At 37.4% G+C, this 14,686-nt stretch overlaps 2 protein-coding genes across 4 annotated transcripts in view; one reads left to right on the plus strand and one right to left on the minus strand.

Moving 5' to 3' along the window:
• LOC126354234 (MICOS complex subunit MIC10-like) overlaps window positions 1–6,761 on the minus strand; it is a 28,290-nt gene extending 21,529 nt beyond the window's left edge. The window contains exons 1-3 of one of the 3 annotated variants that reach the window (XM_050003730.1): window positions 6,337–6,761; window positions 6,036–6,241; window positions 3,205–3,252 (exon numbers count right to left, since the gene is read on the minus strand). In XM_050003730.1, the coding sequence (XP_049859687.1) occupies window positions 3,205–3,252; window positions 6,036–6,114 (127 nt within the window). In that variant the 5' untranslated portion in view covers window positions 6,115–6,241; window positions 6,337–6,761. Of the gene's footprint in view, window positions 1–3,204; window positions 3,253–6,035; window positions 6,308–6,330 lie in introns of those variants that run through there. The other 2 variants (XM_050003729.1, XM_050003731.1) reach the window with 2 other exon arrangements.
• Window positions 6,762–6,810: 49 nt separating this feature from the next.
• The window catches only part of LOC126354233 (Werner syndrome ATP-dependent helicase-like), a 225,398-nt gene continuing 217,522 nt past the window's right edge, over window positions 6,811–14,686 (plus strand). The window contains exon 1 of the mRNA XM_050003728.1: window positions 6,811–6,948. Coding sequence (XP_049859685.1) covers window positions 6,844–6,948 — 105 coding nt within the window. The 5' untranslated portion in view covers window positions 6,811–6,843. The remainder of the gene's footprint in view (window positions 6,949–14,686) is intronic.

Genomic DNA, 14,686 nt, shown 5'->3' on the forward strand with positions numbered 1-14,686 from the left:
GTCCACATCTGCCCCCGGAAATGTCTTACAATTTAAAACCTGATTCCTAAATCTCTGTCTTACCATTATATAATCTATCTGATACCTTCTAGTATCTCCAGGATTCTTCCATGTATACAACCTTCTTTCATGATTCTTAAACCAAGTGTTAGCTATGATTGAGTTATGCTCTGTGCAAAATTCTACCAGGCGGCTTCCCCTTTCATTTCTTTGCCCCGTCCATATTCACCTACTATGTTTCCTTATCTCCCTTTTCCTACTGACGAATTCCAGTCACCCATGACTATTAAATTTTCGTCTCCCTTCACTATGTGAATAATTTCTTTTATCGCATCATACATTTCATCAATTTCTTCATCATCTGCAGAGCTAGTTGGCATATAAACGTGTACTATTGTAGTAGGCATGGGCTTTGTGTTTATCTTAGCCACAATAATGCGTTCCATATGCTGTTTGTAGTAGCTTACCCGCACTCCTATTTCTTTATTCATTAAGCCTACCCCTGCATTACCCCTATTTGATTTTGTATTTATAAACCTGTATTCACCTGACCAGAAGTCTTTTTCCTCCTGCCACCAAACATCACTAATTCCCACTATATCTAACTTTAACCTATCCATTTCCCTTTTTAAATTTTCTAACCTACCTGCCCGATTCAGGGATCTGACATTCCACATTCCGATCCGTAGAACGCCAGTTTTCTTTCTCCTGATAACGACGTCCTCCTGAGTAGTCCCCGCCCGGATATCCTAATGGGGGACTATTTTACCTCTGGAATACTTTACCCAAGAGGACGCCATCATCATTTAACCATACAGTAAAGCTGCATGCCCTCAGGAAAAATTATAACTGTAGTTTCCCCTTGCTTTCAGCCGTTCGCAGTACCAGCACAGCAAGGCCGTTTTGGTTAATGTTGCAAGGCCAGATCAGTCAATCATCCAGACTGTTGCCCCTCAGATGTTACGTCTGGTTAAAAATAGAAAGTGACTCGGACCTTGATCAGGCACGACTTCCTTTCAACTGTACGGTATATGCTACATTGCATTTAGGAACTTTTGGGTAATTGAACATGTATCAATAATTACGGATTTCTGTAGTTGTATACACAAGTTTGGATGTAGCTGTATTGCATTGATGTACGGGTGGATATTGTGTGGTATGACTCCTGTAGTTGATAGTATAATTGGTACAATGTTAACTTTATCCTGATGCCACATATCCTTGACTTCCTCAGCCAGTTGGATGTATTTTTCAATTTTCTCTCCTGTTTTCTTTTGTATATTTGTTGTATTGGGTATGGATATTCCGATTAGTTGTGTTAATTTCTTCTTTTTATTGGTGAGTATGATGTCAGGTTTGTTATATGTCGTCGTTTTATCTGTTATAATGGTTCTGTTCCAGTATAATTTGTATTCATCATTCTCCAGTACATTTTGTGGTGCATACTTGTATGTGGGAACGTATTTTTAGGCAAGCTGTTGATGTATTATTTTTGCTACATTGTCTTATCTTCTGGGGTATTCTGTATTTGCTAGTTTTGTACTTCCGCTTGTGATGTGATCTACTGTTTCTAATTGTTGTTTGCAAAGTGTGCATTATGTGTTGTGGTATTGGGATCTTTAATAATATGATTGCTGTAATATCTGGTGTTTATTGTTTGATCCTGTATTGCAATCATGAATTCTTCTGTCTCACTGTATATATTGCCTTTTCTTAGCCATGTGTTGGATGCGTCTTAAGGAATTCTATATGCTACAGCTGAATGTATGAAATGAGTGGGAATGGTTGTCCCAAAAAAACTATTGGGGATTTAGGATAACTGCTAACTTTTTAACACACTAATGCTGCACCACAGCATTATGTGGTAATATCTGCTAAAACTTTATCTTTGTAGATTCTTGTATTGAGACTAATAAGTCATTAGAATTACTACACCAGCTGTACATCTGCAACATGTTTTAAAATTCCTTTCAGCATACATCAATAAGCAGAACATCTAGAAAAATCTACTCTGACAATGGTTAACACAAACATATTTTTTTCCTATGCTGATAAATATACTGAAAAGCGCCAAGTAAGAAACGGGGTACTACAATTTGAATTGTTACACCTGACGACAAAGTTGTCCTTACTGATTGTCTGTCAATCTTGCACCCCCCCCCCCCCCCTTCAATTTTTTGGTTTACATCAGTCACCTCTATAATTGCATTCTGCCACCAAGCAAACTTCATTTTAGTTGTTATTGATTTGTGAAATACCCACAGAAGATCTGTTTTTGTTCCTCACTATAAAGAAACATTGTTTTAATCAATGAGTAAAAGACAGTTATTTTATGAATGTTATAGTTACTTTTGTACATCACTAATAAATTCCGTAAATCTCATCAGCGCTGCTCCAACCTTTTTTTTTTATTTAAAAATTGTAGGAAAGTGTAATATGCCCCCTCATCCATCATGAGTCACAACACTGTTTATAAGCCTGATCACATATATATTCATTCAATTTCGGGAAGGAATCAAAGTCACTTGTATAAACATCTGGATTCTGCAATGGATTCACGAAAGGTTCCCTGTAAGGATTCCATCACTTTCCCCAATCATGCGCAGTTACTGATGCATGTAACTGTGCAGTAAACAAAATCTTCATAATAGTCTTCCTTCCTGTTTCTACTGGATACATAACTATATTTTCTGCTGTCAAAGCAGACATCAACAAAGACAACACCCTTCAAACAAAAATACACTGAGAGGAGGTCCTTTTCTGCTCTTGCACACCGGTTTGCACCCATTCTGCAATGTGCAGCCAAGTTAGAATTTTTCCTTTGGTAGTGCAGATGAGGAAAAGCAATCCATTGATTTTCACATATTCTGAAGTGTTTGTTGACTCTTACCGGTTTCACCCTGATCACAATGAAGTATAGAAAGTTATAACTTTGTTGTGGTGCTGTATGACACTAACACCCTAAGGGCTGTACTTTTCTTTTAAGTGACTTACAGCTGACTACAGCAGCATGTATCTTGTGCAGGTAACAGGAAGCTGTGCTGCCATCCATAATAAAACAATTTTTCTGCTACCTCTGTTGGACTTGTCTTATTTTTATTGTAATTTTCATAAACTAGAATGTAATTTTACACGTATCAGGCTTGGTAGTATACAATAATCTTATTTTAAACATATACTGTTGACATTTCATCTGTAACTTACTTCTGAAAAACAGGACTGAGAATGTGGCACCTATCAGCAGGCCTCCACCTGAAGAAAAAATTGTCACTTATTGCATTAATGTGAGATATGGAGCATTATAATTTATTACCTCACAGTCTATGTATTATTTGCACAGTCCAAGGTGACACCTGGTATGCTGGCAGTTACAAGTGACTAAATGGTAGAATATTTTACATCCACTTCCATCAGCTACCTCGTGTCAACTTGGACTACATGAATACTGTCACTAAGAAACATTATTCCAGATCATCGAAGTAGTTTTCATCACTCCATGGCTCAGCAGAATTACCATTAAAATTGAACATATTATTTTATATATTAACAGCTTCAAATACAAATGCTTTCCTACGAACAATTAGTACATTACACTCAAGAATACTACCAAACAGTATAAGCCATCTCCACAAATGAGATGCACTCAATTTTTAATATAGGCTACATCAAACAGAAATGAACAACACCAATTTCAGAAACAATTTGAAGGCACAAAGTACACAAGAAACATTACATGTTTATAAGACTCTTAAAATAACTTACTTACCAAATAATTACCAAACAATTAGTGAAAAACACTGGAGTAACGTCTAACATTTACAGAAAATTATTTCTGAAACCTTTCATATCACTTTGCTGATTCACAATCAAACTGTGAACTTCCAACCTAACCTAGACCTCAGGTTAAACTAAAGATAAGTGTCACCACAGCCTACGTTCCAAGAACTAACTCAGAGACAAACTAATCAGTATCAGTGTTCTGTTCGCACATATATGACATCACACAGCACACCATGACATTACTGAAATGAAGCTAGCACCAGATATCAATAGATTTAGTTGATTCAAGAAAACCTGGAGGTGTGGGTGCTAGAACTACTGAACCAGGTTATGGATCTGCCAAAACATTTCATGAGATGGAAGTGTTACTGGGTGGTAGAGTGGAGTGGGGGCAGGGTGGGCTTGGGGAGAGGGGGGGCAACTTATTCAAGACTCCACTGGCAGACAGACAAAATGAGGCATGTCATAGCACATTACTTTACGTGCTTGTGAGACACTTGAGGAATCACTGACAGTCAGAACCTGTCATGGTTGTTTACTGCTGTGAACATTTTTTTTTTTTTGTGAATTTTGTGTGTCACACACATTTTTGCTATTCCATGGTATTTAAAAACTGGAAAGTGTCCTAAATGTGATCTGATGTAAAACAAGCTGAAAGTGTAAAAACATAAGTTTCTGAAGAAAAATTTATTTCTTCTGCAGTAAAAACGTAATTGCGATTGGTGACAATAATGTAATGAGGTGAAAGAAGGAAGTCATTACATATTCAGTCTTTTAAAAACTGAGGCAAATTACAGGCTGGTTCCATAAATATTAATAGCAAGCTGTAACCCACCATAGGGAATAGTAATTATCTAAATACTGTACACTATTATGCAAGACAGTGGAACCTTTTCACACTTATTAAAACATTCTTGGCTGTTATGCCACATATAAATTTCTTATTGAAACCCAATGTTTCATCCCCTTCTACAGAGAGGTCATTCAAAAGGGGGAGGGGGGGGGGGGGTTGTAGCTCTTTCGAAGGTGTGCTGCACTACCTGGCTCATAACTGATGGGGCCTAAACACTGGGTTTTAATAAGAAATTCATGTGTCCACAGCACAATAACCTAGAATATTCTAATAAGGTAACATTTCTCACCATAAAAGTTTGCATTTTACAACTGGATCTTTTCAATTAAGATGGATTAAGGCATTTGACCTCACGTTTTAGACATAGCAAAACAATATCTACAGAGAGTAATAAGAATTTGTATTCAAGAAAAAATGATAATATTTTGCAGTTGACTGTCAGTAGCATGCAGAACATTGTCTTATACATTGTCATTTGAGAAATGAGTGTAAAAATGACGTCAGATGGAGGCTTGCTGTTAAATACGTTCAAGGATATGGGTAATACCATCACGGCATGTTGACACTCCAATTATGTTCACGGTCCCATTTATAAATAGACATAACTTTAGAAATGTGTCCATTATTACAACGCTATGGGAAACTATAACAGCGCCGCTTGACAACTCTTACATTTTTTATCTCGATCCTCTCTCCCATTTCGGCCTCCCGCAATATAAATGGGGACATATGAACGAAATTTATCTAAGGGGTTATAAAAATAAAATTACAGTTAGTGCTCTTTTTCTCACAAACACAACCTCCTGAAGACTTTTAGTAACTAACTTCGGCAATTTTTTCTTGTTTCTTACACCAAACAGATCTTAGGATAGTTCCATATTTCAACAGACTAATGAGAAATGCTGCATAGTAGAGCCCTCACGTAATCAAATAATGAACAGTTAAGATTACAGGCTTACAAGGTACAACAGTATTACAAACGCATTGCCTATTTATCACTTCGGGCCAAAGCTCTGTCTACAGCACTGACGAACCATTACAATCACCACACCATCTGCGTCCGTGAAAACGTAGTGCCAGTGTCATCTTCCCGCTATCCTATCCACTAACAGTCAATTCCCAAATTAACCTCCGCTTTGACCTCATACCTGCCAATAAATCCCCTTCTTATACTATATTTTAACAACCTAAAAATGGGATGACTGTCTGTTTGTCTCGTCTTATAAATCCAGCGAATCCAAATCAGACCCCTGAAATTAGCTGAAGTGTTCTAATAAATCTTACCAACAAATAAAAATACGAAAGACCGGCTACCAAGCAAGTACATAGGAAAGCTTAAAATATAGACCGGAAGTAATTACAATTGGTAAAAAAAGAATGTTCAGATTTTGCTACGACTTACCCAGTTTCAGCATAGAATCCGTAAGACACTTATCCCATTTCTTTCCTAATTCATCTTCAGACAGCACAGGCGTGGACATCTTGTGGTTGCAACTGCAAAGTTAACCCGATAATCACAAGTCAATGGTCTTACATCCCAGATACACTCACATATTTATCTACGGACTGCGATGGAACTTCTGTAAATTTGTCTCACATTTTAAGTGCCTGAAGAAATGAAATGAAAAACAAAGTAAAAAAGATAATACAGACGATGTAATTTAAAACGGAGCAAATAAAAGAAAAAATACACACACACGCACAATTCCTTGGAGCTTCTGAATAGTCGCAGGTCGCGAACGGCAGACACTTAAGTACTTGTCACAATCAAATAATAGGGCTTTTAAAACCAAAAAGCGAATCGTGCTTGCAATCTAGCGATAGCAAATTAATTTGCCTTACACTGTCCGCAGCACACCACTGAAACAAAGAAACATTCTAAAAATGGTGGTATTTTCGAGATGAAATTTCTTGGACTGTACAATCGAAAACTAGTTACACCATAAGCTAGGTGTCACTGCACTCTAAATTTAGCAATTATTACAGTTTTTAAGTCATAGGATTATATTGTTGCAGCATTTAACTGTAAGAAATAGGTCGCATGTGAGTAAATTAATTAAAATGTGTATCTAATCTAGACATCGATAGCAACTGTACGAACGTGGTATCTACATAATAATCCTGATGATCTTTGTCATGTTTTGTTTTGATGATATTTTGAGAGGCACTTCAAATAGGTGGCTGTCGCAGGTGAGAGAGAGATTGTAAACATGTTTCGCTCACCTTCTATTGACAAACAAGCTGATTTGACTGGGATATCACTTGATGGCGATCTTGAAAACTGTCAGAAATCTTCTGGAGGGTCAACGCTCCAGGTATGTGCAGTGACATCATTGAAATCATTTAATTCATAATTGCGAAGATGTTATTCTACACAGAACGGCAATTTTACTAACATATTTTGAAGTGTGCCCACTTGTCTAGAGTACCAGTACTTTGACATTGTTTCTGTGGGAATTATTTATTGTGTTTAGATAAATGCTAGTAGCCACAGCCGTTAAAGTTTGTAATATGAATTGTCAGGCATCTGTAGTTGGTGATTTGTTTGTCACAGCCAGTTTCACTGCATTGAATATCGGTTTGGTGCTAAGAACGATGGGGCCGTTATGGTGTGGTAATATGACAGTTTTCACCTGAGGATGCTGTTTTAATGCTGCGAAACTGGTTGTGACAGTAAAGAAATCACCGATTTCATCTATCTTTGGGTTAATTTTACTTTAGTTCTTCATATCATGTTTAGACTCTTTAACTGATGCTGGTTAATGTTACTTGGTTGATTCAAGGGAGGGGACCAAACAGCGAGGAAATCAGTCCCATCGGATTAGGGAAGGAAGTCGGCCGTGCACTTTCAAAGGAATCATTCCGACATTTGCCTCAAGCGATTTAGGGAAATCACGGAAAACATAAATCAGTTTGGCCGGACGCGGATTTGAACCGTTGTCTTCCGAGATGAGAGTCCAGTGTGCTGACCACTTCTGTTTAAAAGTTTATACTTCATAGATGAACTGGAGAATAAGTGTGAAACAAAGCAGGGGGTTGTAGATGCTGAACACCATTTTCAGATGTTCCACTTCAGGCCCAGATTAATTCAGTCTCCACATTACAAGTGATATATATGTTAATGTCAGAGGCGTTGAGAAACAGCCGAAAACGTCAAAACTAAACAAGGCTTTAGGGCCATATGAAATACTTTGAAGATTGTATACAACATATGATGCTGAATGATCCCCTTTCAACCATAGCGTACAGTAGAGTCGTCGAACTAAGGACTGTGCGCATTGATTGAAGGGAGAGAGAGAAAGAAAGAAAATAAAACGCAGGTAAAGACCGACTTTAAGAAGAGAAGCAGAAGGAATCGTCCAATATCATTGTCATCCATTGACTGTAAATCTTAGAACATATTCTGAGCTCAAACATAATGATGCATCGCGAACATAATGATCGTTCATGCTAATCAGCATGTATTGCGAGAATATGTTATGCGAAACGAAGCTGGAAATTTTTTCCACGACGTCTTGAAAGCCATGGATCAAGGTAAATCAGAAGGATGAAAATTATATTGTCTATCGTCATTTGTGTCGGCGCCAGACCACTGCTTAGTAGTGAAACTACAATCTTACGCGACGTAAGCGAAACTTGTGACCAAGAAGAACAGCAACTGCTGCGTAGTAGGTGTTATAACAAAAACATGGCAGTAACAAAGAAATGCTAAATGAAACACGGTTGGCCGTCAAGAGAGCATCCCAGATGATGGAATTGTTATCAACTAGTATCCGAAAGATTCCTCAGAAGTGTATTATAAACAAGCTGTGAATGCTTGTGGAATATCGCCTCAGGTGTGCGACAGGATTCGTGATTTCCTATTAGAAAGGTCACAGTTCGTAGTAAAACAGAAGTAATATCCGGCGTTCCCCAAGGAAGTGTTATAGGCCCTCTATTGTCCCTGATCTATATTAACGACATAGGAGACAATCTCAGTAACCGTCTTAGATTGTTTGCAGATGATGCTATCATTTACCGTCTTGTAAAATCATCAGATGACCAAAACGAATCTCAAAATGGATTTAGATAAGATACCTGTATGGTGCGAAAAGTAGCAATTGACCCTGAATACAGGACAGAGTGAAGTTATTCGCATGAGTACTAAAAGAAAGCCGCTAAATTACGATTACACGATAAGTCACACAAATCTGAAGGCTGTAAATTCAACTAGATACCTAGGGATTACAGTTACAATTAACCTAAATTGAAATGATCGCATAGAAAATGTTGTGCATAGAGCAGACCAAAGAATGCGATTTAGAAGACCCGGAAGATGCAACAGGTCTACTAAAGAGACAAGTTACACTACGGTTGTCCACCCTATTCTGGAGTATTGCTGTGCGGTGTGGGATCCGCATCAAGAGGGACTGACAGAAGACAACGAAAAAGTTCAGAGAAGGACAGCTCGTTTCCTATTATAGCGAGATAGAGGAGATATGCCACGACATGATATGCGAATTGGAGTGGTAATTATTAACACAAAGGCGTTTTTCGTTCTTATGAAATTTCAATCGCCGGTTTCCTCCTCCGATCTCGAAAACGTTCTGTTGGCATCCACCTACATAGGGAGAAATGAACATCACGATAAAATACGTGAAATCAGAGCTCGCACAGAAAAATTTAAGTGCTCGTTCTTCCCACGCGCCGTTCAAGAGTGGAACGGTAGAGACAGCTTGAAGATGGTTCGTTGAACCATCTACCAGACACTTTATTGTGAATAGCAGAATAATCACGTAGGTGTAGAACGTGCACGAACATCCTCTCATATCTTGATAAAATTTCAGATTGGTGCAAAATTTAGCAGCTGTTTGGATGTTTAGAAATTTAAAAAATGTGCGCTTCACAAAACGCAGTACCGTAGTGTCCTATGGATGCATCGTTAGGTCAATACGGAAGTTTCCGATTCCGTCCGTCTTTCATCCCTTACGTCATCAAGACATGATAACCGCTCTTTCCAGCGTATGATGATCGTGACGTCACTAAATGCAGAATCAGAATTCTTATTATCCCATAACATAGAAAGTCAAATCACAGATCCAATGTACTGGGGACTCGTCAACATTACATCACAATCACAATTTGTATATACCAACGCTCCAGTTTACATGTATTACAAAGTAATATATAACAACAGCGTTTATGTTGTGAATATATTTTTACAATCATTTATTTGACACAAAACTGGTAAGCTTAATTTACAGGTGATGTTTCCTTGCTCAGACTTCCGCATCATCATTCATAAATTCTTCTACGGGGTAATAACATTTCTCCACTAATAACTTGTGCAGCTTTGGAGAAAGATATGAACGTTGCAAAATATTTCACCCGAGCAATAAAATGAAACAAACAGCTCAACCACGATAAATGGGAGGTCGAGGTCAGAGACAAGCCAAATATACAATAATAAGAATTACGTCACAATTCCGAAACTAACAAAACCTAAAGAAATAAGTAGGTACGAAAACGTCGGAAATAGACAGAACAAAAATAAGGGCCAATCCAAGTGAAGTAATCCAATAAAAATTAAGTTTGTTGTTTGACTAGTTTTAAATATTTAGATTTTTTGTTTATGATTATCCCTGTAATTGAGATGTTCAGAACAGTTTTTTTTTTTTTTAATTATATTGCACTGTTACTAAATGGTGGCCACTTTTATCTGTAAGTGCATGACTGTTTTGCAATACGGAGACATTAGCATTAATTTGAATATCTTTGCACTGGCTTAACTTACACCATTGCATTGTTCTTAAAAAAAAGTCTCCTCTGCACCATTGTTTTTTAGCCAATATACCCTAAATTCAAAAATAGTCAGTCAAAATGACGTCCAAAATTCGATACTGAAAATCTAGAAAATCCACGTTCCATACCTAAAAATAACATACAAGGAGTGATTTATCGGAGTGTAAATCTTTTTCCTCCTGTTAGATATCATAAATGACTAGCATTATAAAGAGCAAGAATGCTGACAAACTTCCTTAATTTCTTATAAATTTTTGAAATTTTAAAATCTTCCTTTTTTTATTAAGTTTGGGGATAGTTATCTGTGGTGGGACCAAATATAAAAATCTGATTTTTGCATATTTTGTACATCTATATTCATTGGTATTCAAACTTCATAACTAGTACATTTCTTTAATGATGTTCTTGGGCGAGCAGAATGGCAAAAATGCACAAAAACATCATTATTTTCCGAACTTATTCTTTCAACCTGTGCAAGCTATCGTTGTCCATCACACACACATGCAACTATGTTATTTAATGTTTAAGGCAGAGATATAATTTTACTGATACAATGATTCTCATAAATTTTGGTTTCTGATGTTACATAAAGTCGAACTAAGTTTCTGGCAATGCCAAGCAATTTGTGGAATTGACTTGCACCTTTTATTACTGTACAGTTTTTGAATATGGCATAAATTGTTATTTTCAAATGAAGAACTACCTCTTATTTCTTGATGAGAAAGTAGGTGGTGCCTTTAATATTATTCTTACAAAAGGCCTACATGTCCTCTAGTGTAAGAATTTGGTCTATAGCCATTCTTTGTAGTCTTGCTTTACTCACTTCACATTGTGTTGTACTTCCTATTCCATTGCAAGCATTTTTTACCATGGCAAGAGGAAAAAAAGTGCCAATTGGCCTCCAACCTGAAACCTGCTTCGTGCTTGCAAAGATTTGTAAATTCTTTTTGTTATCGCATTGACTACCACTTCCATCTGAAATGTATATGAGTTTTTCAACCTTGGGCAACTCTTTTATGTAATTTGTTACATATTTTTGAAACACGTAGCCAACCAAAGTGTTGTGATACAAGAAGTTGCTTAAAATGCAAATTGAAGAACTGCAAAAATTCATTTTTGAACTATGGAACAAATAGATAGAGTGACCCAGTGTTGTTTTTGTTGTTGTTGTCGTGGTCTTCAGTCCTGAGATTGGTTTGATGCAGCTCTCCATGCTACTCTATCCTGTGCAAGCTGCTTCATCTCCCAGTATTTACTGCAACCTACATCCTTCTGAATCTGTTTAGGGTATTCATCTCTTGGTCTCCCTCTACGATTTTTATCCTCCATGCTGTCCACTGATACTAAATTGGTGATCCCTTGATGCCTCAGAATATGTGCTACCAACCGATCCCTTTTTCTAGTCAAGTTGTGCCACAAATTTCTCTCCAATTCTATTCAATACCAAGTTTTCAGAAAATTGGGTAGGACTATACATTATGTTTGACAAAGTTGAGCTTTTTTGTCCTTCAGAATCTTGCTCTGGATTTTAGAAACGCAGTGGTGACTGAGATTTTCTTTGCTATCAGTTAAAGATTCGAAGTACTATTCCTGAGATTTGACCACTGTTGTCATTTCAACCCTTTTGGTTGTGACCCCCTGTTTGAAGGTAATATTGAGGGCCATCTCCTTCTCAGATTTGTTAAACAAAGCAAGAGCTGTTTTTTTTTTTTTTTCACCAGGGCATTTATCACACAAACTCATCATGCAGTCATAATTGGTAGTGTTATGGACCATTAAATCTAGTAACTCTTTGTAAATAACACCAATGAGCTTTGCACCCTCAATCATCAGTTTGACATTTTGGTGATATAAACAAACACATATCACTTGTGAGGGGCCGGCCAAAATACACCACTTAGGGTGAAGGTCACGAAATTTTGACTTCCACTTCTTCATTCAGGATGAGCATTTTTGAAAGCTACATGAAGTTCATTTAAACTTAACAGCATTGGTTGTTTCTGCTTTGTTACTTTAACTCCATATATAACAACTCTTTTGCTACTTGGGTACATTCTAAATAATAATAATAAAAAAAAACACCACCAGCTGGAAGATTTTCAATTGTTTCTTCAATTGTACCTACTCCTTTCCTCTTTCTTAAAACTGGTAGAATGCATTGCTCTTCCACTAATTTTTGGGTTAGTCTAACCAAACAATCAGAAAAGTTGAAGTCATGAGTTATTTTTTCTCTCGACTATGAGTTAAGGAGCAAACTCAAAAATTGTAACTTTTTTCACTTTAAGTGTAACTGAACACGCACTTTTTAATTTCTCGATTAAGCTCACATATTCAGTGTTGGATGATTCTGGAGACTAGTTTTCTTCTTTTTTAGAAATACTGTTGGTATCTGCATTATTAAGGCATGATTTTAGGTCGTCTGTAATTTTGCCTGAAATTCATTGTGCCTTGCTTTTCTTTTTCCGCTACTCAGTTTTCTTATTTTTGAAGCAAGAGACACATGTAAATTAGAACAAGCAATATATATTGTTGCAGTTTCTGTTGGTAGCACTGAGTGCTGATTACATCAGCATTTCCCCTCGCACATCTCCGCCCAACCCCTCTGCACAGTGCTTTCGGACTTCTTCTTTAGTACCACATATGTTTGCTTCACACAGTCGGAGAGAAAGATTGGACATGATGGAAACTCAAAAAGTACTAAGACTCCTTCACACAGTAGAAGTAAAATTATGTTATATTACAATTTCAAAAGAATAATTCAAATACTTGCTGAAAATTGTGAAAAAATGTGTAATATAATGTCAGAATTCGATATTGCAATTTTGATATCAATATATCAGGTGAAAAAATGTCACCGATATATATATATATATGGATATTTTTTGGAATAATTATCAATATACTGATATTTTACCAGTAGCTCATATCAGATTTGTCCAGAACACTTCATAGTATGTTCTACAACAAATTGATCTCAAGGATATTGGTTTGTAGTTTTGTGGATCACTTCTACTACTCTTCTGGTAAATGGGTGTAACCTGTGCTGTCTTCCAATTGGTGGGCACGGTTTTTTGTTTTAGGTATCTGCGATAGATTATTGTTAGAAGAGGGGGTAACTCAGCCGCAAATTCATTATAGGCCTAGTACAGTTGTATTTAGTCATAGTTTTGTTCCTGTCATATGTCTAAGTCCCCATACTAGAGCAGCTTGTCAGTCGTGGCATCAACCATACAGTTTGCATACACAGAGTGACATAAGTTGTGGGATAGTGATATGCACAGATGTAGAGGGTGATAGTACAGTGTACACAAACTACAAAAGGGCATTCCATTGGCTGAGCTGTCATTTGTACTCAGGTGATTCACGCAAAAAGATTTGAGGTGTGCTTATTGTCACACAGCAGGAATTAACAGACTTTGAATTGAGAATATTAGTTTGAGCTAGATGCATGGGACATTTCATTGTGGAAATTGTTAGGGAATTCAATATTTTGAGATTCACAATGCCAAAAGTGTGCCGAGAATACCAAATTTCAAGCATTACCTCTCACCATGTACAACGCAGTGGCCAGTGGCCATCATTTAACGACCAAGAGCAATTGTGATCGTGTAGAGTTGTCACTGTTCTCAGACAAGTAACACTGCATGAAATAACTGCAGAAATCAATCTGGGTTGTATGACGAACACACCTGTTAGGACAGTGTTGTGAGATTTCTTGTTAATGGGGTACAGCAGCAGACGACAAATGTGAGTGCCTTTGCTAACAGCATAACATTGCCACCAGCACCTCTCCTGGGTTCGTGACCATAGTGGTTGGACCCTAGATGACTGGAAAACTGTGGTCTAGTCAGATGAGTCCCAATATCAGTTGGTAAGATCTGACGGTAGGATTCAAATGTGGCGCAGACCCACGAAGCCACGGACCCAAGTTGTCGACAAGGCACTGTACAAGCTCCGTAATGGTGTGGGCTATGTTTATGCGGAGTGGACTGGGTTCTCTCGTCCAACTGAGCCGGCCATTGAGAAATTGTTATGTTCGACTACTTGGGGACCATTTGCAGCCATTCATGAGCTTCATGTTCCCAAACAATGATGGAATTTTTATGGAGGATAAAACACTGTGTCACAGTTGTTTGTGACTGGTTTAAAGAACATTCTGCCCAATTTTTGTGAATGATTTGGCCACCCAGATTGCCCAATATGTATTCCATTGAACATTTATGGGACATAATCGAGAGGTCAGTTCATGCACAAAATCCTGCACTGGCAACA

The sequence above is a fragment of the Schistocerca gregaria genome, chromosome 3 (assembly GCF_023897955.1).
Source record: "Schistocerca gregaria isolate iqSchGreg1 chromosome 3, iqSchGreg1.2, whole genome shotgun sequence".
Taxonomy (NCBI): domain Eukaryota; kingdom Metazoa; phylum Arthropoda; class Insecta; order Orthoptera; family Acrididae; genus Schistocerca; species Schistocerca gregaria.